This window comes from Pleurodeles waltl, chromosome 4_1 (genome assembly GCF_031143425.1).
Source record: "Pleurodeles waltl isolate 20211129_DDA chromosome 4_1, aPleWal1.hap1.20221129, whole genome shotgun sequence".
In the NCBI taxonomy this organism is placed as follows: Eukaryota; Metazoa; Chordata; class Amphibia; order Caudata; family Salamandridae; genus Pleurodeles; species Pleurodeles waltl.
Genome location: NC_090442.1, coordinates 241,316,501 through 241,341,770, shown reverse-complemented (window position 1 = coordinate 241,341,770; position 25,270 = coordinate 241,316,501). Strand labels below are relative to the sequence as shown.

Genomic DNA, 25,270 nt, shown 5'->3' with positions numbered 1-25,270 from the left:
ATTCATTGGTCTGTTATTGAGCAATTCACATTTTTCTTCTGGCCACTAGAGCATGTAGCATGGGGCAGTGGGTCAGCTAAAGGCCAAATCCACTGTGAGCAAAGGTTTTCTGTCCACACACGAAGTAGTTCCTTTACATGACAGGGACTAGTACGGCAATGCATGCTTTTGTTTAGCCCATTTTTGTTTAAGATTGATGACGTTCAAGTAGCTTAACCAACAACAAAAATATGCAAACACCTTGACAAACCAAGCACTAGCAAAGCCAAAGGTCTGTCGGATTACGTCAGACCTATTGGCATTGCAACTGCTTGTTTACAGTCTGTTGCAGACACGTTGGAAAACAATAAGTCAAACAAACTCTAGTAGGAAATACATAAGAATGTTTAATGCCTGCTCCAGACATTACTGTATTGATTGCCCAGCTCTAACCACACACCCCATTGCAAATACATATTGTTAATTTAAAAAAAAAAAAAAAAAAAAAAAAAACACATGTTCTTGTGTCTTCTAAGAGGAGGCAGGGAAATAGTAATCCACGATTGACCGCTTGTGTGTAAAGAGCAATAATAAGGAACTTTGGTTTCTCCTGACAGCAGAACAAACCGAGGTGTTGCAATAAATGTAATCCTCAAGGCCATGACAGTAACATTTGCAGATGGGCAAAACAAAAATCAATTTCCCACCATGTATATTGCTTATAATTCAGCCCATTTTACATAAAGATTTTTGCAGGAGGGTTACAATGCATGGAACAGATTGTGAAATCTATGCAAAAATTAGGTGACCCATCTATTACTTGCTACCTATGTACCTATGTAATTTTTGTCAAAGAAAGAAAACAGTCCAAGGGTCATTTTTTTTTTAAACATCTTTTTATTAAAGAAGCGCTCAAAAAGCAATAGGATATCAGACTGTTGCACAAAATAGTAAGCTACCACATGACATACTTTAACAATACAGGTTGATGGATTGTTCCACAGCAGATATCGTTATCATCGTCCTAGACTATTAAGACATTGTCATAATAGCCCATCACACACTGTCCCCGTTCCTGGGCCATCACCCCACTTCCCTGAAAGTTGCCCATGCTCCCAGATTTTCTCTCATTGTTGCGGGCAGTCCCTCCTGGTGTACACAACATGTTCTGCTCTTTGGCACCAGTCCACATCTTCCTCCCAGTCCTGGACCTGCGGTGCTGTAGGCGATCCCCAGGCCCTTGCCACACTGAGCTTCACAACCGCTGCTACCAATGTCAACCAGATTCGTTGACACCTAGGCCATGATAACTCCCCATTTATGTTCAACAAGACCCCTTTTGCTTCCAGTGGGACCTCCAGCCATGTGACACTGGACATTATTCTCAGAACCCCTTCCCAGTATTGTTGAATATGTAGACAGCTCCACAGGATGTGGAAAAAGGTCCGCTCCTGTCCACAGCCTGTGAGGCACGATGGGGATTGGGCTTTTACTATACAGAGCAGTAGTGTGTGTGAATAGTAAGTTCTATGGAGTACTTTTAGTTGAATCAGCCTGAAACAAGTGCATATAGCCATCTCCCTAGGACTCTGAAGCGCTTCACTCCACTCCTCATCCTCCAGCGGGCCCAGATATCTCACCCATGCTGCCCTCAGGTCTACCAGCGGGTCTGGGGAGTTGTTGATTATTTTCCTTTAAGGGAAATGGCCATCTCCTGCATGGGTTCAGTCAGCAGTCTATTCTCGAGAGGGGCTGCTGATTGTAAATGTGAGTCACAGATCATGTCCGAATTGCAAATAGCAAAATTTCTCAGAGCTGCCCATGCTAAATTCTTTTTTTGTAAGACTTCAAATGTAATGTAGGTCTGGTTCATCCAAATATCACCTAAGTGCCCAAGGCCGATCAGAGCCCATCTCCTAAAGCCCTGCAGGCCCACCACCTCCCACAGCAAATTGCTAGTCCATAGTGGGGTAAGGTCCGTGAGTTTACCCTCCCACCTGAGAAATCTGGGGGACTACCTTCATGTTCTCGCTACTGTGCGGATGTGTGGGTCACAGCTGCGACCCCTGGCTTGCCCTTTGCTACCACTCTCATTGCCTTTGCGACCCCTGGCATCAGTAGTGGCAAATACAGTGCCAGAAACACAATGGCAGCTACTCCTCATGGATGTCAGTCGAGGCCCACTCTCTTTGTTTTCTGTCATTTTGTTATTACACTAAGAGCGAATAATATTATATTACTCACTAGTAGTGTAATAAAAATGAAGTACAGTTAGCTGCAATATGCCCTTCCATGGCAGCTGAGCTAAGCAAAAAAGGCTATTAAATGTATGTTGTGTGCGTTCTGAGTGCATGCTTGTGGTAAGTGTATGGGAGAGAGAATGCACGTAAGTGTGAATTTGTGTGTATGTGTAAATATGTGTGTGAGTGAAAGTGGAGGTCAAAGGGCGTGTGATGTCACTTCCACTTCCCCTGGCATTTCAGTGAATTGAAGTCCACCTGTGTAGGCAATGCCTGCTCTGTCATTTTTTGGTGTAGGGTCACTAGATAACTAGCCCATCCCACTGTCAACCTGTTGACTCTATAGGCTGGTTCCTCTGTACGCGAACGCCCATTCATAAATTGTCACCAGTTGTGAGGCCCAGTAATAATGCAGTATGTTAGGGACTGCCAAACCGCCCTTGTACACACCTCTCTGCAATACATAAGACAATACGGGAGGTGCCCCCATCCCACAGTAACTGTCGTAGTTCGCTATCTAACTTATGAAAATATTCTAGGGGGATCTTGTCTGGAGTATTTTCCATTACGTACAACAGCTGCGGTATGGACATCATTTTAAAAATGTCCCATTATCGTTAGCAGGAGGTGCCGCAGTGCGGGGCATCCCGACCCAGACACTCCAGCTGTGGAAGGAGATTCCTGTCAAGAAATGCATCTGAGTCCCTGGTGACGTAGATGCCCAAGCCCTGAATCGTCAGTGGAGCCTCACACCGACGACGCAGCCACACTGTTGCATCCGATAAAGGGAAGACCAGCTACTTCTCCAAATTAATGTGGTATACAGTGTACTCACTTAAGATCCCAAAAATATGTAGGACCCGGTCTGTTGACCGTGCCAGCTTGGTCACAGAGTAGCACATCGTCCGCATAAAGGGATATTTTTCGTCCCACTAAGATACACCACAGGAGCGGGTCCTGCCGAACCTATGCAGCCAATGGTACAAGGACCAGTGCAAAAATCATAGGAGACAGCAGGCCGCCCTCTCTCATGCACTTCTGCAGGGTAAATGTTAGCAACACGTTATTGGTATTATTAACGTGCATCCAGGCCAGCAGCTCGTTATACAGAAGTTTGACCCACTCGAGGAACCTTGGGCCAAAGTCAGACCTGGTTAGCGACTCAAACAAATAGTAGGGCCACTCCACACTGTTGAATGCCATCCTGCCATCCAAGGATAGCAGCACAGCATTGTCATGGCCAGGGTCGTTGGTGGAGTGCAGGATGCCGTAGAGGTGACAAAGATTGAGTCTGGTCCCCCTGTGTGGCATGAAGCCAAACGGGTCTGGGTGCACAATTTTAGAGATAACTGCTCTCACTCTAGAGGCTAAAGCCTTAGTGAGGACCTTGGCTTCAAAGTTAAGCAGTGAGATGGGCCTGTAAGAGCTGCAGTCCTTAGGAGGCTTTCCTTGTTGAGGGACTAGTACGATCGTGGCCATACGTTGATCCTTGGGAAGAATCCCCTCTTTTCAAGCGGCTTGGAACATTTGCAATAAATGCTCCCCAATGTTATCTATCAGACATTTGTATAATTCTATTGGTAGGCTATTGGGCCCGCTGCATTTCCAGACTGCAGGGAGAGAGCAGCCCTGGTCAGTTCATCCACCGTCAGGTCCTGATCCAGGGTTTCACGATCCTCCACTGTTAATGTTGGAAGAGAGATATCCTTCAACAAGTCAGAGCAATCCATGCTTGCCCTGGCTGTGGATGAGGAATACAAACTTTCATAGTAGCTAGCAAAAGTTTCTGCTATAGCTGTACTGGTGGTCTGTCATGTACCTGGACTGTTTAGGATCACCTGGACCCAGTTATGGCCTTCGTCTCATTTCGCCAGCCATGCGAGTAGCTTGTTTGCTTTATCCCCTATCTCGTAAAGGTGACGCTGTATGCACGCTTTGTCTCTGCCCATTCTTTAATTTGTGCTGTTTCACAGCCAACTTATGTAGGAGCTGGTGCGGGTCCGCAGTGTCCACTGCCAGCCGAGCCACATTCAAGCTTGTTGTCCTGAATTACCCCTGCTCGCCCTTTGTCCCTGAATCCCACTTACTTCAAATAACAGGGGGTGGGCAGGGGGAGCCCCAGCATCTGAACGGGCCGTCCAACACCACCTCTACCAGTGAATGGTCAGATATCCTGCGTGCCTTTATCGATGCTGCTCTAAAGAGGCCCAAATGCGTGGTCTGGCAAAAGATACAGTGCAGACCCGCCATATTACCATGGGACTACGAGATATGTGTACACTGTCTTACTATTGGGTTATGTGCCCTCCATATATCTTTCATTCTGTTCAACTGCTGAAAATTCTCCGACCTGGCCTACTGCTATTGCCGCTCCGTACCAACTATCTATGGGATGGTCTATAACATCGTTAACATCCCCTCCCAGAATCAGCAGCCCTGGTGAGAGCCCAAGAAGCAGGGTCCCCAGAGCCTCCAGTGTGGGCCCATGTAATCTAGGTGGCATGTAGAGGGATCCGATATTCAAGGAGAGACCTTACCAGCTCCTCCTTGGAAAAACATATCTGCCCAATGGTTCTGTCTGTACCCGGTCAGCTTTAAGAGGGACAGATTTCTTGCAGAGAATCCCTACGCCCCTGGAGTCAGTCCCGTGGCCATCATGTGCCACCAATTTGTAACCAAATCTGTCTAGAGCACTGTAGTGGTTGCCTTGTAGGTGCTTTTCCTGCATTAGGGCAGAGTCTGGGGCATTCCTACGTATGTATTGTAAGAGCAAGGTGCTTTTATGTTTACTACCCAAACCGCTGACATTCCATGACCAGAATGTCAACTTGTTATGCTGCCGTGGAGTCATACGAGATTGTGACCAAGAACAGGATATCCCTCTGTGTGCAGCCAGTCTCCATTAGCCTACTCCCGCCCCTATAAAACCTGCGAGGAGTGGCATGAGTATATCGTGTTGCAGTTGAGTGTACCTGAATGTAAACTCAAATCTAGGTAAACAAGAAGAATAACCCCCAGCTCAGCATGTCCCCCTTCCCTGCTACCCCGGCACAAAACTACCCATCTCCCCAACTTGCAGAGCGCCTGTCGCCCTAACTTACCATGCTAAAGTGCAGCATCAACTTGTGGGGTGAGTAGCTGCACTTCAATGGACAAGCGGATACGGCTTAGTCTGTCTGAATTTGCCCCCATATTTACAGTATACTTTATAAAGTACCCGAGGCATTTGTGAAGGAGAAAATCCATGCCCCCGATCAGAAGGGACCCTGTCCCGGTCCATTTTAATCCAGCTTCACAGGCAAGAGGCCCCTCCACCACCCAACTGCTGAGGAAGCCCCATAACAGCCCCCAAAGATTGAGCACCTCCAGGGGAGGACTCGTGTTGTTTGTCAAATCACCCTTCTTTTACTGCTTGCTCCAATCCCTCAACTTCTTGTGCATTGTCGGTCCCCCAATGAAAGGTTCCTGTGTTACCTAAAAGAGCAAACTTGCTAAGAAATCCACAGAGGAAGCAGGTGACTGTGATGAAGGCAAATAAGGCTGAGCCTAACAGAGGTGGCCAGAACGTAACTGGGCCTCAAACATTTCCCAAATCTTCTTCATCTCAGGATGAATAGTTTACAGAGATATGTACAGTAGAAGCAAAAGAAAAAATCCACAAGCTGTCCGAAACATTAAATAAATGCGTTAGGGGAGGTCAGTGTCCTACAAATGATTAACAAGGGGACACCCTAACTTTACAACCATGAAATAGCCATTCTCGGGTGAACCAATACTAAACACTGATTGACACATTAGCTTGTTCCATCTCTTACTGCAAAGAAACAACCAAAAACACCCACCTATCCAGTGCAGCAACTGATAGTTTCTTCACCCTCTAGCCTGGACCATCAGCCACGAACAGTGAATCAGAAATACTAAAATAAATTGTCATTTTCTTTACATTTTCACTGCTTTGGCCATATTCTGAGAATGAAGAACATTATCATGGGATATGTTAGAAATGGGGTCTTTGGTTAGCAGTCAGGTTACCCCCTGTCCAACCAGGGACCCTCACTCCAGTCAGGGTAAGGGAGAATCACACTCCGTTAACCCCCGCTCACGCCCTTGGTAGCTTGGCACGAGCAGGTAAGCTCAACTTCAGAGACAAGTTGTAAATTATTTGTACCAACACACATGGCAATACAGTAATAAACACCACAAAATGACTCAACACAGGTTTAGAAAAATAGCCAATATTTATCTGAACAAAACAAGACCAAAATGATAAACATCCGACATACAAAAGTCATGAATTTTTAAAGATTAAACTTAAAAATAGTGCTTAGAAACACAAAATACTTTGATCAGGTGAAAACACGGCATCGTGCCGGAGTTGTTCCCAACAATCTGACGCCAATGGCACTGGGTACGGAGTCATGCAGACCCACCGATACAGTACTTCAGTAGAATGTGAGAACAAGCCGGTGCACGAAGACGGAGATTGCGGTGTCGCTGGATCCGAGGTGGTGACGGTTCCGGTGCTGCAGGCGAAGGCGTGGAGGTGAGGCGGACTTTGGCAGGGCTGCAACGATGTCGGGCCTGCGAGGGTCGGCACACTCCAATGAGGACCACGGATTCGGATGCAGGCGGCGTCACAGGATTAGTCAGCGGTGTCAGTCCAGAGTCGTCCGAAGTTGGTTTCTTGGATTTTCACCAGCTTCTCCTTTCAAGGGCCCAGGACTGGATAGGGCACCACTTGGCAGGGCAGGAGTCTCAGCAAAGAGTCCAGGTGCTAGTAGGGGAAGTCTTTGATGGCCCTGAGACTTCAGAACAGGGGGGGGGGCAAGCTGAGTCCAAGCCCTTGAAGATACTTCACAAGCAGGAATATACCACAAAGTCCAGTCTTTGTCCCCTTTCACAGGCAGAAGCAGCAACTGAAGGATAGCCCAACAAAGCACAGTCACAGGCAGTGGCTGCACTTCTCCTCAGCTCTTCTCCTTGGCAGAGGTTACTCTTGATTCCAGAAGTGATCTGATTTTCAGTGGTTTTGGGGACTCTTCTTATACCCCTATCTGCCTTTGAAGTGGGCCTACCTCAAAGGAAAGTCTCTCTTGTTTGTGAGATCCTGCTTTGCCCAGGCCAGGCCCCACAGACTGCATTGTGTGAGGGCAGGCATAGCCCTTTCAGGTGTAAGTGACAACTCCTCTTCTCCCTCCTAGCACAGATGGCTCACCGGGATATGCAGGCTACACCCCAGCTCCCTTTGTGTCACTGTCTAGAGAGAGGTGCAAACAGCCCAACTGTCTAACTGACCCAGACAGGGAATCCACAAACAGGCAGAGTCACAGAATGGTTTAAGCAAGAGGAGGCCTACTTTCTAAAAGTGGCATTTTCAAACACACAATCTAAAAAACAACTTTACTAAAAGATGTATTTTTAAATTGTGAGTTCAGAGACCCTAAACTCTACATTTCTTTCTTCTCCCAAAGGGAATCTGCACTTTAATAATATTTCAAGGCAGCCCCCATGTTAACCTGTGAGACAGATAGGCCTTGCACAGTGAGAACCTAATTTGGCAGTATTTCACTGTCAGGACATATACAACACACAAGTACATGTCCTACCTTTAACATACACTGCACCCTGCCCCTGGGGCTACCTAGGGCCTACTTTAGGGGCGCCTTAGAAGTATAAAAAGGGAAGGTTTAGGCCTGGCAGGTGGGTACACTTGCCAAGTCGAATAGCCAGTTTAAAACTGCACACACACACACTGCAGTGGCAGGTCTGAGCCATGTTTACGGGGCTACTAATGTGGGTGTCACAACCAGTGCTGCAGGCCCAGTGGTAGCATTTGATTTACAGGCCCTGAGCACCTCTAGTGCACTGTAGTAGGGACTTACCAGTAAATCAAATATGACAATCATGGAGAACCCATTACATACACATTATATATAGGAGCACTTGCACTTTAGCACTGGATAGCAGTGGTAAAGTGCCCAGAGTGACAAAAACAGCAAAAACAGAGTCCAGCACATGTCAAAATCCTGGGAAACAAGAGGCAAAAAGGTAGTGGAGACCACGCCAACAGATGAGGAAATATATCTTGACCAAAGTGAAGCTGCAACACCACCTGCAGAACAAAGATAAGGGATGACATAAAGCTAGACCTCTCCCCCAAAAATATCAGTTCAGCAGATCAAGGCAACCAACTCTCCTGAACATGTCAACTGTGACTGCTCATAACAACTAAAAGGTTTTGAATGAGAACCTTCTAAGGAAAATTCGCTGAGGGACCTAATTAATGTGACTGGAGAAGCCTGAGAACAAGCAGACCATTTTAGGTACGAATGGGAGCTCTGAACATCCCCAACTAGCACTAACTGTTCCCTCAAAAAAGAGATTTCCAGCCCCAGCACCAAAGTGGCGCATTAAAAGTTGACAAATAAATAAGTTCACACAATTTGGGTTTAAGACTCATGAAACACGCCATGAGTAAAGAATTGTCTGACGCCAAGCATTGGATATGGGCATCTTTGCACACCTACATGGCTGTACAGTTGTTACCAAATCTCCATCTGCAGTTTTCTTCTGCAAACTGAGATTTTCAGTTCTGAGTCTGAGACGCGAAGATGAATTATTATCTGCCTTGATATAGAAGTACAATTGATAGAGGAGAAGTTAAACTAAGATGGAGTTTGATTGCGTTTTAGGGAACTTCTGCAAGCATAAAAGGGTGCACAATGTATGTTAAACCAGAAACCAGATACCACACTCTGTAACACCTCCCCCATTCTGTTCTTAACAGAGGGTCCATGCAATCAATGTAAAGGTGCACATTTAAACAACAGGTTTTGTGGCACGAGGGTGAAGTGAGAAGTGTGTGGGGGAGAGAAAGTATACACACACAAGGCAATTTAACAGCTGATCTGGGAATAAAATGCTATAAGAAATTCCTACTGGAGAGAAATAATCTAGAAGTGGTTTTCCAGACCTTTTCCTTATTTCAGCACATACAGATAGCTAGGAGAAAAATCCCTAAGATGATGAAAAAGCTCATGATAAGGTATCTGCCTAAACACTTTCCAGCCGTGAAACATAACCATTATTCAGGGAAAATATGTTTTCGCTGCCAGGTGCAGTGTCAGATCTGCCATTGGTCTGAACTGCACCTCATTTTGGTAACTGACGCAAATCTTGGAGAACAGACTGTTCATCTACTACCAAAGCTGATAGATCATTTGATGATGGATTAAAGCTGGCTTGTAGAAAGACCAACTGGTTACCTTCCAGGTTCAGTTGCTATTATCAGCAGAACTGAAGGAACTAGTTCAATGACTAAAGACTTTCTCAGGGAAAAGGGAGATGACCGAATTCCAAAAATCTACTTTGGATATAGTTTAAACTTCAATTTCTTGGTTTAGCTGCATGGAAATACAAACATGAAAAGGAACACAAATATTTCCAAAGTGGGCAAGTCGCAGTTGAGCAGATGCATGTAAACTGTGGAGTTAAGTAATCAGTTGCAAGCCTAACAAAAGGCAGATGGCGTCTCCCTGATAGTCACACATGCATTTAGCACCGTGCAGGCACACAGAATTAACTGAACATCATCAGGCAGTCTAGTTTCAAATGGGCAAGTACATAAGAGACTTGAGGTGCAGCTTGCCTAGCTGATCGAGGAGCCAAAACCCAGCAGGACCCTCGAACCTTTGCCAAATGAGCAACCCAAACTGAAAAAAGCACCTATGAGGCGAGTATGCCAAGTAAAAGTTTGCACCCTGCTTTGGGGGAAGAAACACATTCCAAAGGTATGAAAGAGGTTTCGAATAAATTCACAGTTTGACCACCACATGGTGCTGCCCAAACTCACTGCTTCTGGTGGTCCGATCGCTCCATGGGAAGATATGTCGAAGTACCACAGTACGCACTAGTCTAATGCCAAACATGTTTAAAGACTACAGTTGTATTTTACGGATCTAGCCTCCTGCCTCTACACTTCCTCGTTTTTGGCACAATGATATGTTGTTTGTAATGCCCACAAAATAGACAAATACCACCATTAGCATTACGGAAAAATTACTTCTGATTATACTACAATTAGAAAACGAGTTCCTATGTGAAAAACAAAACAAAACAAAAAAAATTCAATGCGGTAGCACGCTCCACCACCGAGTACAAAAGTGATGCTCGGTCCTCTATGACCACAGACGTTTCAGCAGTTACCAACGATGAACACAGAGTGATGTGAGACACCAGCCATACTTACAGCCTCCCATCTGCCTGTTCTTCTCTCACAAACCTCAGGCACACGTGGGAAGTCAGCCTTCGGTTTCAGAGCAGTCCACTTCCTGCCGAGGTTACCCCTCTCAAGCCTGCATCCTCCATAACAACCCGGCGAGTTATCTAGAGCGCTCGTAGTATCTGCTGGACCCACAAATGAAGTCTTCTAAAATGGGAAATGGTTGTAAGGATGTGCCCGATGCTGAGCATACCGCAGGGATTGAGCAAGCAAGAGGTTTCAAAATGCAACGCTGCATGGCCGGGGTTACACCGCTTCTGCGAAGAAAGGGCTGCCTACGGCTGCAGTGTTTTAAATCACACGCACGGATTTACTGAGCCCTCTTGAGATATTAGACTTTAAACAAGATGCGAGTGCACCCATTAATTCTCAAATGAAGCTGTTGCTCCCAGGGTTTTGGGATTCCATTAGATAAATCATGCCCTGTGTAAACTGCTGCCCGGACTCCCCTGCCCCGTGGCACGTGCAGGAAGAACATGCCTTCCACGGCACACTCGAGTGGAGTGCGCCTATTAATTACCAGCGGGTACTTGGCAGAGCACAGGCAGCACTGAATGAAACACCGGACGGAAAGCCACTCAAAGAGCCCAGAGGCAGCCGTTTTGTACAGTCCTTGACAACATCACTGTCTCTCCATCTACCCAACCAAGATTGTGCAATGCTGCAAAAACAGGTCATCCGTCTGTGGTAGGAACTGTCATGTACTACTGCTTCCTGTTACTGCCCTCCCGCCTCTTAGCAGCATATTAAGCTCATAACCTACTCATGCTTGTGAAATGTACCAAGTATTGTTCATTTCATCAACACTGTGGCGCACAAGCGTACATACCACAGCCCTTTAAATACATGAAATGATGGATGCAGCATAGAGATAGCATGAGAATTGTCTCCGGCCAATTCGATGGCTGATCTGCACCCAGAAATGCACTTGCACCATGAAGGACAACGCTACTTTACAACATCCATCAGAGATCACCTAACAGTGGCCCCCAGCTTTAAAAGCAACAGGCGGACATCCTGATGACGCGACTGAGCACATGCCACATAACTATCTTTCTTGGAGATGTCACATTCATCGGGAAAACACACATTGTCAAATACCTACTCACACTTCCTCTCAGCCCCTACGAAAACACATCACTGCCCACAGGAGCACCAACACCAGTAGTAAAGCCCTTGAACAACATTCATTGCCTGCCTGTAAAAGAAAAATCAACACACGTTTATTGATACGATGATGGCTCTCACCATCCCTTTCCCATTGGTGATCAATATCACCAGAAAAGGCACGGGCTAGATAACAGGCAAGCTGATCTAGCAGCAAGGGAAGCAGCATACAGGAGAGAGATCAAAAACATATCCACTCCAGGGAGTGCTTAAAGAAAAAGAAAAAAAAAAGTTGTTCTCTGGTGTCAGCTGCTGAAAGATGCAGTCATCCAATTAAAAGGATAGTAAATAAACTGTGCTCAGAAGAGGGCTAAGCAGAGGCAGAAAGCCTCTTAATAAGAAGCAATCAATTGACAAGAAAGCCAAGAATGAGCAATTCAAGAAACCAATGATGAGCAATGGGCTGAACAGGGTACGGTAAACAATAGGTATTCAACAACAGACTGCTAAAAGTGGCGGTAATTACAAAGAAAACGGTCATCCCCAGATTATATTGAGGGCTTTTAAGCATCTTGATACAGATCACAAAATCTGGTGGCCCTCATTACAGCACAAGCATTAGCAAAGCCAAATAGGTCTCACCTACACAAGTACTATTGGCTTTGTCAATGTGTTTTTGCCTTGTTGTACATCAGTGTGGCTGCTGTTCACTATAGGTAAAAGTTAGTGGCGTGGAGTGACAGAGTGGAGTGGGGGATTAGAGTCTTGTAGAGTGGAGTAGGGGGAGTAGAGTTGAGTGGAGGAGAGTAGAGTTCAATGGTTCAGTGGCAAAGAGTGTTGTGGTGTGAAGGGGCCTGGAGTGGAATTCAGTGGAGTGGACTGAGGTAGTGGGGTAGATGGGAGCAGAGTGAGGTGGACTGGAATGAGTAGAGTGGGGTGGATTGGAAAGGAGTAGGGTGGATTGGAGTAGGGTGGATTGAAATGTGGTGAGGTGAATTGGAGAGGGGTGGATTGGAGTGGTGTGGATTGAAATGTGGTGAGGTGAATTGGAGAGGGGTGGATTGGAGTGGGGTTATTACATTGGATTGGAGTAGGTGGATTGGACTGAAGTGATAGGTCTAGGGTGGAATGGGGTGGAGTGAATTGGACTGAAGTGGTTTTGACAGGGGTGCACTGGAGTGGGGTGGCTTGGAGTGAAGTGGGGAGAATTGGAGTGGAGTAGATTGTGGAGTTGATTGGATTGGAGTTGAGTGGATGGATTGGAGTGGGGTGGATTATGTAGAGTGGGGTGGGTTGAACTAGAGTGGGGTGGATTGGACTACAGTGGAGTGGGTGAACTGGAGTGGAGCTGGGTGGACTGAAGTGAAGTGGCATGGGTTGGAGTGTGGTGGAGTGGGGATGACTGGATTGAATTGGGGGGTGGACTGGAGTGGGGTGGACTGGATTGGGATGGAGTGGAGTGAAATGGTTTTTTGGGGATGGGGTGGGGTGGACTGAAGTGGACTGGATTTGAGTAGGGTGGACTGTGGTGGATTGGACTGGAGTAGTGTTGACTGGCCTTGGGTGGGATGAATTGGATTGGAGTGGGGGATTCGTCTGTGGTGGTTTGGATTGGTGTGGGGTATATTGGAGTGGGTTGGATTAAGGTGGTTGGGAGTGGGTTGGACTGGGGTGGATTGGCCAGGAGTGGGGTGGATTAAGGTGGACAGTATTGGAGTGAGGTGGGTTAAGGTGAAATGGACTAGTGTGTAGTGGATTGGAGTGGGGTGGGCTGAATTGGGGGCGGTGTGGATTGGATTGGGTGGTTTGGGGTAGAGTGGGTAGGAATGGCCTAGAGTGGGGCAGATTGGAGTAGAATGGGGCGAGGTGGATTGGAGAGGGGTGGAGTGGATGGGGTGTATGTGAGCGGGTGTATTGTAGTAGGGTAGATTGGTGTGTGGTAGAGTGGATTGTAGTGAGGTGAAATGCATTGAGGTGGGTGTTGGACTTTTTTGCTTTTGCAGGGTCATCCCCTTATCTTTTTGCCTCCTGCCTCCTATTTTTTCTGACCTGTTGCTGTTGGCTTTTGAACTCAGAGCACTTTTTCACTGCTAACCAGTGCTAAAGTGCATATGCTGTCTGTGTAAATTGTATGGTTTACTGGGTTATCCATGATTGGCATATTTGATTTACTAGTAAGTCCAGAGTAAAGTGCACTAGAGGTGCTCAGGGCCTGCAAACCAAATGCTAGTAGTGGGCCTGCAGCACTGGTTGTGCCACCCACCTTAGTAGCTCTCTAATCATGTCTCAGACCTGCCAATGCAGTGTCTGTGTGTGCAGTTTTAAACTGTAAATTCGACTTGGCAAGTGTACCCACTTGCAGGCCTAAACCTTCCCTTTTCATACATGTAAGGCACCCCTTAGGTAGGCCCTAGGTAGCCCCAAGGGCAGGGTGCAGTGTATGGTTAAGGTAGGACATATAGAAATGTGTTTTATATGTCCTGACAGTGAAATACTGCTAAATTCGTTTTTCACTGTTGCAAGGCCTGTCCCTCTCTCCCAGGTTAACATGGGGGCTACCTTTAAATATGATTAAAGTGTAGATTCCCTTTGGGAGTGTATAGACACATGGAGTTTGGGGTCTCTGAGCTCACAACTTAAAAATACATCATAGTAAAGTTGATTTTAAGATTGTGTGTTTGAAAATGCCACTTTTAGAAAGTGGGCATTTCTTGCCTAAACCATTTCTGTGACTCTGCCTGTTTGTGTATTCCCTGTCTGGGTCAGTTTGACAGTTAGGCTGGTTGCACTTCTCACTCGACAGTGACGCAAAGGGAGCTGGGGTGTAGTCTGCATTTCCTGATGAGCCACCTGTGCTAGGAGGGGGGGGGTAGGAGTGGTCACTCACACCTGAAAGGGCTGTGCCTGCCCTCACACAATGCAGTCTCCAACCCCCTGGTGTGTGTCTGGGGCCTGGCCTGGGCCAGGCATGATTTCACAAACAAGAGAAACTTTGCTTTGAAGTAGGCCTACTTCAAAGGGCAAAATGGGTATAAGAAAGGCACCTAAAACCACAGACTTTAGAACACTTCTGGAAACCAAGAGGAACCTTTGCCCGAAGAAGAGCTGAAGAGCTGAGGAAGAAGAGCTGCCCTGCCTGTGACTGTGCTTTGTGGAGCTATTCTGCAGTTGCTGCTTCTGTCTGTGCTAGAGGACAAAGAATGGACTTTGTGTTGCCTTCCTTCTTGTGAAGATCTCCAAGGGCTTGATTTAGAGCTTGCCTCCTATTGTTTGAAGTCTCAGGGACAGGAAAGACTTTACTCTGCCAGCACCAGGAGCCCCTGGAGAGACTCCTGCTCTGCCAAGTGGTGCCCATCCAGTTCCTAGGACCCTGAAAAGAGAAGCCTGCAGCCCAAGAGTGAGAAATCCACACACAGACCGCCGTGCGGGGAAAAGATCAACGCAACTCCGATCTGCGGCTGGGAAAAAAATAATAAAAAATAAAAATCGACGCTTGCCTGCAACGTGACCCGAAGATCGACTCCCGGGGCTGGAGAAACGACACACAGCATCGCTGACGGAGGCTAGTGGGATCGCAACCCGCGCTGCATGGTTTTCAGATCATCGTGCAGCTGGATTTATGATGCAAACACCGCTGGGTGTGTAAAAACGACACAAGGTCTGCCCGGACCCGAGAGTGCTGACCGGATCGACGCATCGCTCTCCTGCGGAGAGAATAAACGACGCACGCCGACCTGACGAAATGAGAAACAACGCAAGGTCTCGCTTGTGAGTGAAACTGACGCATCGCAAGCCTTTTTTGACGCACACTGGCCTGAGCGGGTTATTTTTGACACGCTCAAGGTACATTTTCACACTAACAGCGTTAGTGTGTGTTTAAAATTATGTGAAGACTCTTTTTGCATTTTTTGTGATAACTTGACTTGTGTATTGTGTATTGTTGTCGTTTTGGTCTTGATTGTTTAGATAAATATTCTCTATTTTTCTAAACCGGTGTTGTGTCATTTTGTAGTGTTTTCATTAAGTTACTGTGTGTGTTGGTACAAATACTTTACACCTAGCACTCTGAAGTTAAGCCTACTGCTTGTGCCAAGCTAACAAGGGGGCAAGCAGGGGTTAGCTGAGGGTGATTCTCTTTTACCTGAGGGTCCTTGCTTGGACAGGGGGTAACATGACTGCCAACCAAAGACCCCATTTCTAACAGTGGGCTAGACTGGAGTGGGGTGAGATGGATTGAGTGGGGTGAACTGGATTGGAGTGTGGTGGACTAGAGTGAGGTGGAGAGAACTGGAGTGAGATGGATTGGATTCAGTGGGGTGGATTGGATTGAGTAGGGTGAATTGGATTGGAGTGGACTGGATTGGGGTGGGTTGGATTGGTGTGGGGTTGATTGGATTAGGGTGGAATGGAGAGGGATGGAATGAATTGGTTCGGAGGAAGGTGGATTACATTGGCGAGGAGTGCAGTGGATTGGATTGGTGTGGTGTGGGTGAATTGGAGTGGGATGGATTAGGGTGAGGTGGACTGGATTGGAGTGGGGTGGATTAAGGTGAACTGGACTGGACTGGGGTTGATTAAGGTGGATTGGAATTGGTGGACTGGGTTAGATTGGATTTGGGTGAGTTGGGTGGGGTGGGTTGGATTGGAGTGCGGTGGGATAGATTGGAATGTGGTCTTTTCTTTCAAATTGCAGCTTATTTGAACCCAGAGATGTTTACTTTTCATTCTCTGACAGCAAAGTTAGAGGATTTTGTAATGTGAACTGTCAGAAAAGTGTGCTGAGGTACAGGGAGTCTTAAAAGGATAGATGTCAGTGTTTTATTTTAATTGCTTTTTTTAAACACAGAAAATGTGCATAGCTTGTAATGGACTGTACAAATATTTCAAAATATACCAGGAGTTGGTTAAGCACATTTTTGTAATTCTGAAGTGTGATGGAGACAAATATTTTAAAGGATTAAAATAAATTAGAACACTTGCTGATGAGCAAATAATAAATATTTGCTGGAACCTGATTTCCACACATTGATGTTTGTAAGCTTTATAGTTGTAGCAGTAAAACTGCATGTCAGTGGGAAAGTCTGTGGGTATTTCAAGAGAAAATGTGCAGTCTGTACATGACAGTGCAATACCACATCATGTTTTAGTAACCTATTTATTAAAAGTGAGAGGTTTTTAAACGTCAACTGGGAAACATTCCTACCCCAATTCTGATGGCAATGCTATTAGTGAACTAAGAGGCAACTTAGGGGTCATTGTGTGCCTATATATGGGGTAGATTCTTATTATTCAAGGAGCAAAACGTTAGTCATATAAATTAAACAAAAGTGAAGGTGCTCTCATGTTGATAATGAAGAAAAGGGCAACGCGGTGAAATAAAACATTTGTCTAGGAACACACAAATGGAGACCAGTTTACAGGTCAAGCTCATTACAGTTAAATTGAGTAAATCATTGACGTCACTAGCGCTGCAAGTCTGGTAATATTTTTATTGTTTTTCGTGCCCTGTGCTTAATGCTTTGGCGGGGTAGGTTTGTTCACTCTTTGGTAACCTGAAATGGAGCACACGGCTCCACCATATACTGGGACACCACTTAGCCTTTACATATCAGAGAGTTGTAGTCTTGGTTTATTTTAATAGAGCAACTTGGCCCAATACACCTGACAACAACAACAGGTAAGTCCAAGAAATGGAAGAGAGGTGTGCCGGTGACACGGAATCACCTGGCCAATCTATACTTGTGTGATGAGCTTTGGGGGAGTTACTGAGAATCATCCTCCTTATCACCACGTAATCTGGATGCCCTCGGAGTACAGCGCTGAATCTTGACAGATACTGTACATGTCTGGCGTGTCACATTCAAAGGGTGCATGGCATCCATTCATGAGATCGCCGAGCCCTGTTACTGTGCTGATTGACAGCTCTGGCTAACAGTGCTTTCCACAGTGATTTGCGCAAGTTTATGTTGTCGTTTCGACAGTGGCGTCCGCACCCCAAACAGTCAAATGTTTTAGAAGTGGGAGTTTTTGGCAGTGAAGTATTTCTGGGGGGATGGACAATGCAAACTCAACAAAAGTCAGAGAGAAGTGAATAGGAAATGAAATACTTCTGTTTTATAATCGTTGCGGATTTCTGTTTTTTTTATTCCTAACAATGTGGAACTTGTAGCTCTCACATTAAATTCATTATGTTTCGCTGTCAGAAAAAAGTCCAGTTTGATTTTCAACCCTGTTGCCAACGCGGGGCTTTTGTTCTGTTCAAGAAAGGCCCAATTATTAGAGCAGATCTGGGAAACGTGTAATAAGCTTCGTTAATCGCAGCAAGGAACTGCAGCACAGTGCTGCATTTATATCATTTCCCCTTTCAACCTCTTGCGAAAGTTCCCTCTGGTTATGAAAAAAAAAGTCTAGTTGTCAAAAGCCTAAAGCTGCCGCAGCTGAAGCATGCGCATGCGCGCTAGCAGTCGGCCAGAGCAGGGGAGCCACTCTACACCAGCCGACCACAAACCACCCTGGCCCTAGGCAAATTATGGCGCATTAATACAAGCATAACGCACGCGGGCATGATTAACTGGTGTTTCAGCAATTCTCTTGATTCCAGGGTTCGGGGCTACTGAGCAGTCACCCCAGCTGTTCTCCAGAGTAAATCCGAAACAATGGATGCATTTGTGTGCGCATATTTGACGGGTTTGTGACGTACTTAACACTTTACGTCATGGCAGCTTGAGAGTGCTATATTACAGCGTCAACTAGGTGCCCCCTCGTTTCGCCCCCGGGGTACGGTCAAGGGCAGCTCGCGTGCTGAGGGCGGTTGGCGCTATTGCCTCCTTTCACTGGCAGAGCCCCGAGAGGTTTAACCAACGCTGTTATTGTTTAGTCTTTCTTCACAACTAAATTACGGAGAGGGTACTGACTAGAGGAGATTCCCGAGTGGGGTCTCCCTAATTGCCACACTTTTCCAATCGTGGGTTAAGAATAAAACGCAGACTCCAGAATACACGTTGGATAATCACTCTATGCGATTCAGTTCTACGTAATAAAAAAAACACAATCCATTTGCTTTTTCCCCCCGTAGTGACTTATTGTTCATTTTTCAGTATGTGTGGTTTGTGATCTCGGTCATGTTATTGATCAAAGCTGCAAACTATAGCACCAGCCAACACACGTTTTGCCCCCTACGGCTAACTGGCCTGTGGCTTTTTCAAGGCTAAAATGTAGAGTTTTAGAAAATCAGTTGCTTGAAGGTGAGATAGATAAAACCAGAAAAGTATTCATCCTTTACTCTTAGTGGTACGAGCCCCGGAGTGACCACCACACTGATGTGGCACAGTTCACCTGACACAAGCGACAAAATCTGACCATACGTATATTATTGTGCTTCACACAATGAGAGTGGGTCTATATGAGTAACATGTGTAGAGATCATTGTATTAGAGAGAAGCAACTGTGGCTAATGTGAGACAGAAACCATCACGTCACACTAGCATGTTATACGCATTATGAAGAGATTGTCTTATTAATGGCTGTTTGTCGACCGGTAACTCTGTACCTGAACACATGTGGAAAATATAAGGGATTTGGGGCCAGATGTATTAACATTTTTTGCACTCGCTAACGGTGCGAATCGCAAAATTCGTCCGTTTGCGAGTGCAAAAAAGTGGTCTGCGATGCATGAAAGGCATTCGCAGACCACAAATAGGAAATCGCTAAAATTGCGATTTCTTGCGTTGCGACCTGGTTTTGCGAGTCGCAATTTGCGATTCACAAAATCCACATCACAAGGCGATGCTGCAAAAAAATCGCAAATTGCGATTTTTCGCAGAATGGTATTTTGCACATGCAAAATACCATGAAATGAAACCAGGTGGTAACCTGGTGCAAAATTTAAAAATGCATTTAAAATAAATTTTTAAATTGAACATGTAAAGCACACATGCCCTTTTGGCATGTGTGCACCTTACATGTCCCCCAAAACATTTTTGGGGTGCAGCAGAGGGGGCCTTAGGCCCCCAGCACCCTGGGCATTTGCATTTCCAAAATTGCGATTTCTGGTTCAGAAATAGCAATTTTGGAAATGCAAAAAATTCACAGCTATGGGCCAACAGGCCCATAGCTGCGAATGGGGCCGGTATCGCAATTTGTGATTCGGTAATAGCATTTGTGATTTTTAAGAAATCGCTATTACCGAATCGCAAATGTGATACATGGCACTTTGCAAGTCGGAAATAGCGATTTCTTAAAAATCGCTATTTCCGACTCGCAAAGGGCCGTGATGATACATCTGGCCCTTGCTCTTATGTATATATGTGAGAGGTTAGTAATGCGCAATTGAAATTTCTCACACTGAAGGTAATTATTTGTATCATTAATACCCACCGTGCAAAAGGGGATTAGTAATTTGGCCTAGATGTATTTGTGAAATAATAATACAAAAAAGTTGTAGATTGTTTCCAATACAAAGTAGAAGGCAGACAAGCATGGGAAGGATGTATAGAGCAATGTTTCCCAAGTTATGGGTTGTGACCTATTGGTGGGTCCCAAGCTGAATTTTAGTGGGCCATGAAAGTCAGAGCAATAAATTAAGATGCCTTTAGATTCTGAGTTTAATGTTTCACATTTGCCAGTGATTAAAGACTGAGGTCAAATGTGACAATGTAGGATGTTGTTTTTAGCAGTACACAACAAAATATAAAAACCTGTGAATTAACCGTATCTGCTCAGCAGTTAGGAAAGAAAGATGAAACATTTTTGTTTGTATTTCTGAAGTGTGCTGGAAACAGAGATTTCAATGGGATCAAAACAAATCAAGACACTTGGTGATGCACAAATGATAAATAAAAAAATCACAGAAACCCGATTCCCACACATTGTGTGCTATGCAGTTTTATCAGTAAAACTGCATGTTAGTGCCCATTTCAACGGAAAAGGTGCTCTCTGTAAATTACAATGTGCCACCACACTATGCATTAGTTACATTCCAAAATTACCCTGCCTCATGTCCATTGAAGATAGGTGGGTCATAAAAGGTATGTTGTTCTAAAAAAGCTTGGGTACCACTACTCTGCATAGCAGAAATGGCGTGGTCATGTAGATGGACTGACCTAAAGTTGAATCTGGCCATTTTTTTGCTGTTTGTGGGCCTGTTTAATGGTGTGGTGAGCTGTTTTGTACTCTTGATTTCCCCATTAGCACATACATTGCCTACAGAAGGTACAAAGGTATACAGTCTCCCATACCTTGCAAAACACTCACATCATATAGCATCTTTACAAGTTCGAAGCTGCCCATATGTTTTAAATATGCACCATTTTAACTAGCTAACTTGCTAATTGGAGATACATTTATTTTGGTGCCTGGGCCTATCTTCTGTCACAGTCCACCAATGCATTGTCACCGTCAGAGTGATTGTGGAAGCGTAGCTCCAGTAGAGGCTCCTGGTAGGCCTCACTCTGAAGGTTGCAGCCAGGCAGATTATGGTAAATATATTTATATTGGTATACATCCATATGGTAAATAAGTGTGGGAAGAAAGACACACGAGATGACCTGTATGCCAGCACAGTCCTGGTATATCGGTCACAATTGGTTAGTTGTGCGAAGGTTGATAAAAGTCTCTATAGAAGGTCCATATGTGGACTGTAGACAAATTAAAACAGTAAATTGTGATAGATAAGAAAAGTAGACGGTGACGGTCCTAAAAACAGTAGAGAAGGAGCTTACTGGTAAATGGAAGAATTCTATTTTGAAACTACATAACTTTTTTCTGGTTCTGGGGCCCTTACCCAGGGTCTTTGGAATGCACATAGATACCAACCATGCTTCCCCCCATATTAACTTATCATTAAATTGGGTTATCAAGGTTTTTGGGCCCCAACACCCTCACTCACTTCCAATCATGGTACTACACATAGCACAGACAAGTAAGGGCAGAGGTGGCCAGATGAAAGTGTAATTGAAAACACAGTTCAGACACCCCAAACAAAGGTGCCCTAACATTGGGAACATTGGGGGATAGAGTTTCCCAGGTAAGCAAGCCGAGTCAGAAGCATAATTCGGGTACTGTAAGATGTGAATATAAGTTCACCCTCCCCCAATGGATGCCTAACGGTGCTTGCGCCTCTCGAGGGGAGGAGGAGAACTGTGGGTGGGAAAGGATACTTTAATCTATATGCTGGGTTTGAAACACACAAGAGTCACCTGAAGGAAACCTTTCATACTACCCTGCAATCCCAGTACTTTAGCTGTAGACACCTCACTTGGCACATAGAGTATGTTGCATGCTTGAATGCCTAAGTGCATTCTACATGTCATGACCCACATATTAGTAGAAGGGAAACAGCCAACTTATGTTTGACTGAACTAATTTTTCAACATGGGTCTCCAAGGCATACTGGTGAAATGGCGAAGCATTTAACTATAATTCGGCTGCCACCAACTGTCAATCTCGTCATAGTCTGTTGAGGGTACACTACTTACTCTAGACTGAGGGCAGGGGTACATTTAGAGAGTTCTCCCTCTTCAAAAGGGTCATGTGGTTTGGGGTTGGAGGGGGTAGTAAATACCAGACATAGAACACCTGCAGCAGATCATGACAAAAAAGCAAAAATAAGGTTTGGGAGCGGACATCCTTGACGTGGGTTCCCCCAACTTTTTGCCTTTCATCCTCCTGCTTTTGCTGACTTAGTTTCTGCTGGCCTTAGCACTCTGCACACTTTACCACTGCTAACCAGTGCTAAAGGGATTGTGCTCTCTCCTTTGAACATGCAAAGATTGGCTTACACCTAAGCCGCACATTAAATTTACTTGCAAGTCTCTAGTAAATTGGTTCTATATAAACCCAGGGCATGTAAATTAAATGCTATTGGGCCCGCAGCGCTCATTGGGCCACCCACATAAGTAGCTGTTTAAACATGCCTCAGGTCTGCCATTGCAACTTAGATGTGCAGTTTTAAACTGCCATTTCGACCTGGCAAAATAAATCTTTTGCCAGGCAAAATCCACCCTTTTTAATACATATGACAGTCCTACAGTAGGCCCTACACAGCCCAAAGCTCAAGATGCAGTGTATTTAAAAAGTTGGACATGCACCTTTAAGTTTTACATGGGCTGGTAGTGAAAAACTCCTAAATTCGTTTTTCACTGCTGCAAGGCCTAACTCTCCCATATGGACATTGGGTTATCTGATTACATTTAAAAAATGATAACTTTCCATTGGGAGGAAGTTGGAATGCCAAGATTGGTGTCTAGAGAACTGTAATTTAAAACCTTCTTTAATGTCAAAGTTGGATTTTAAGTCACAAATCCAAAAATGCCGCTGTTAGAAAGGTATCATTTTCTTGTACAAACCACTTGGTGCCTGCATCCTGTATCCTGGGTCACATGAAAAGGAGTAGTTTTCAGTTTGTGTATTACTCCCAGATAGTGAGACAAAGGGCGAGTACATGATGGGCCATTTCTGACTTGACCGGGGGTCGGAGCTATCACCTACCTCACTTTCACATCACAAAGACTCTGACAAAGGTTTTCAACCTCATAAAGTGTTTCATACTATTATTTTGTACCCCCAGTCACGCCGGCGCCAGGGCAGGGAGGCAGAAAAATTCATGAAACCTCTGTAGCGGGAGGACTCTAGAAGCTTCTCCTACTTTAAAGTGGGCATCAGATGTATATATTAGACCCTCAGAGCCAACTCTTCACTATAGACCTGGACCTGTGGAAGGCTCCGAGGAAGGACTGGTTGTGCTACTTTGCTGCCAGAAGGGCTGCTACTCTGCAGCCCTGTTACTCTGCTGGCCAGCTTCCTTAGTAAGGACTGGACCTACATCTTGAACCCAGGACAACCAGAATGAGTTCAAAGGTTACTTGGCTGGGCTCCTGATCAGAGCCTCACGGACAGAATAAGCTCCAACTCTCTTGAACCCTACACTTGAACTTTGCCTGCTGTGAGTCCTAAACTCCTCCCCCCCCCCCCCACAGGTGGTGCCCATCCAGTCCTGGACCTTTCAAAGTGGGGATAAAAGTGCTTTTTCAGCTCAGCTGTGGTCTTCACCAAGTCTGGCACAAAGTCTTGCCACACACCTACAAGCTTTATCAGAACTAACCGAAGCGACGTGGAGCCCCACAGAGCCTTGTGGGCCAACTGACAGCCTCAACAGAATTGACACAGAGCAACGCAAAGCCTTGGGGCCCAACTGCCAGGTTCATCGGAACTGACAGCATGACGCAACATGATCCAGGACCTCACACTGTGGTGTTGCAGCCATGTGGAACTAATGCTGGACAACGCGAAGCCTCGCACAGCAACACTGCACAGATTGCTCACCAGAATGTAAGATACTTTGTTCAGCAGGCTTAACATAGTCCCTGTATTTGGCCCGCACTCCATTGCAATCGGCCAAAACTTGTGACTTTAACCTGGTCTGGCACGACCAGATACCCCCAGTAGGAGCTTTGTGCTTTTTAAACTCTGTTGTCACTTAAATATTTAAAATTCTATATCTATGGTTCTATTAATTGGATTGTTGCTATTTTCATCTCAATTATTTACATTTTATTCCATTGTTCTAAATTAATATGGGATTTTTCTTGTGTTGTGTTTTCACTTTATTACTCAATGAAGTGCTGCTAATTTACTTTACACATTGCCTTTAAGTTAAGCCAGACCGCTTATGTGCCACGTTACCAGAGGGTCGAACACAGGTTAATTTGGGGCTTGCTCGTGTCTCACCCTGACAAGAATTGTGGTTGCTGCTTGTGTTGAGTTTCACCCCCTCAACCAGTAACCCAATTTCCTACATAAGGCTAGGGTACACAAATTTCCAGTAATGTGAGGGTGCATGGAACAAGTTATTGACTCCTCTATTCAGAAATCTCTGGATAAGGCGATTTCTTCAGCCCTTCAGCCTTTATCCAAACATTTAGATGAGATCTCTGGTCCTTTACCCTCGCCTCCCACGGGGATCTATCTTCCTCTTCTTCTTTCCTTCTGACCAGTCATGGCCCCACACCAGCTCCAGGGCCAAATTGCCCCAGCTTCCTCTCCCCGAAAACACGTATGCAGCGGATGCTGCCCCTAAGAAACATATACCCCTGGTTTCATCCCCTCCTTCAGAGTCTGAGTCCGATTCTGACTCTTCTCAGGAATCCTGTAAGACGCATAAACGATCCAAAAAAAAAAACCATAAGCATTCCTCCCCCATCCCATTCCTTCTCCTTTCACCTTTAACCCTATGACATTATTCACCCCCGTTCCTCTGATTGGGCTCCGGCCGTGACTGAATATATGCATTTGCATATCAGGAAAGGTTTGAGAAAGAGGTGAGATCCAGATTAAAATCTGAATGTCCCCGGCCTGATCTACCTCCTAAGGTTGCTGTCATCCCTGAAATTGATACCACCATGGTGACGTTCCTAAAAGAGTTTACCAAAGACCCTAAGAAAGGTATTGATATAGCCCCACAAGCTTGTCAGGACAAGCTTCTAGACATTTCTCGTCCACTAGCCAAGATCCTTGAACTGGTTCTTCAAGCAAAAGAAACTGGTGCATCCATTCACTCTGAGGTACTGGCCGGATGGACGAACGTGCCATGTGTTTCATGGTCAATGCGAACTGCGCTTTGGCCTCCGAAAGACGTAAATCGGTCCTTCTTTGCATTGATCCTCAA

At 45.4% G+C, this 25,270-nt stretch overlaps 1 protein-coding gene across 2 annotated transcripts in view; it reads right to left on the bottom strand.

Moving 5' to 3' along the window:
- FGD4 (FYVE, RhoGEF and PH domain containing 4) overlaps positions 1-25,270 on the bottom strand; it is a 514,720-nt gene that overhangs the window by 326,937 nt on the left and 162,513 nt on the right. The window contains exon 1 of one of the 2 annotated variants that reach the window (XM_069228225.1): positions 10,468-10,595. The exons of the other annotated variant lie outside the window; for it this stretch is intronic. Within the exon in view, the coding sequence (XP_069084326.1) occupies positions 10,468-10,477 (10 nt within the window). The 5' untranslated portion in view covers positions 10,478-10,595. Of the gene's footprint in view, positions 1-10,467; positions 10,596-25,270 lie in introns of those variants that run through there. 2 annotated transcript variants of the gene reach the window in all.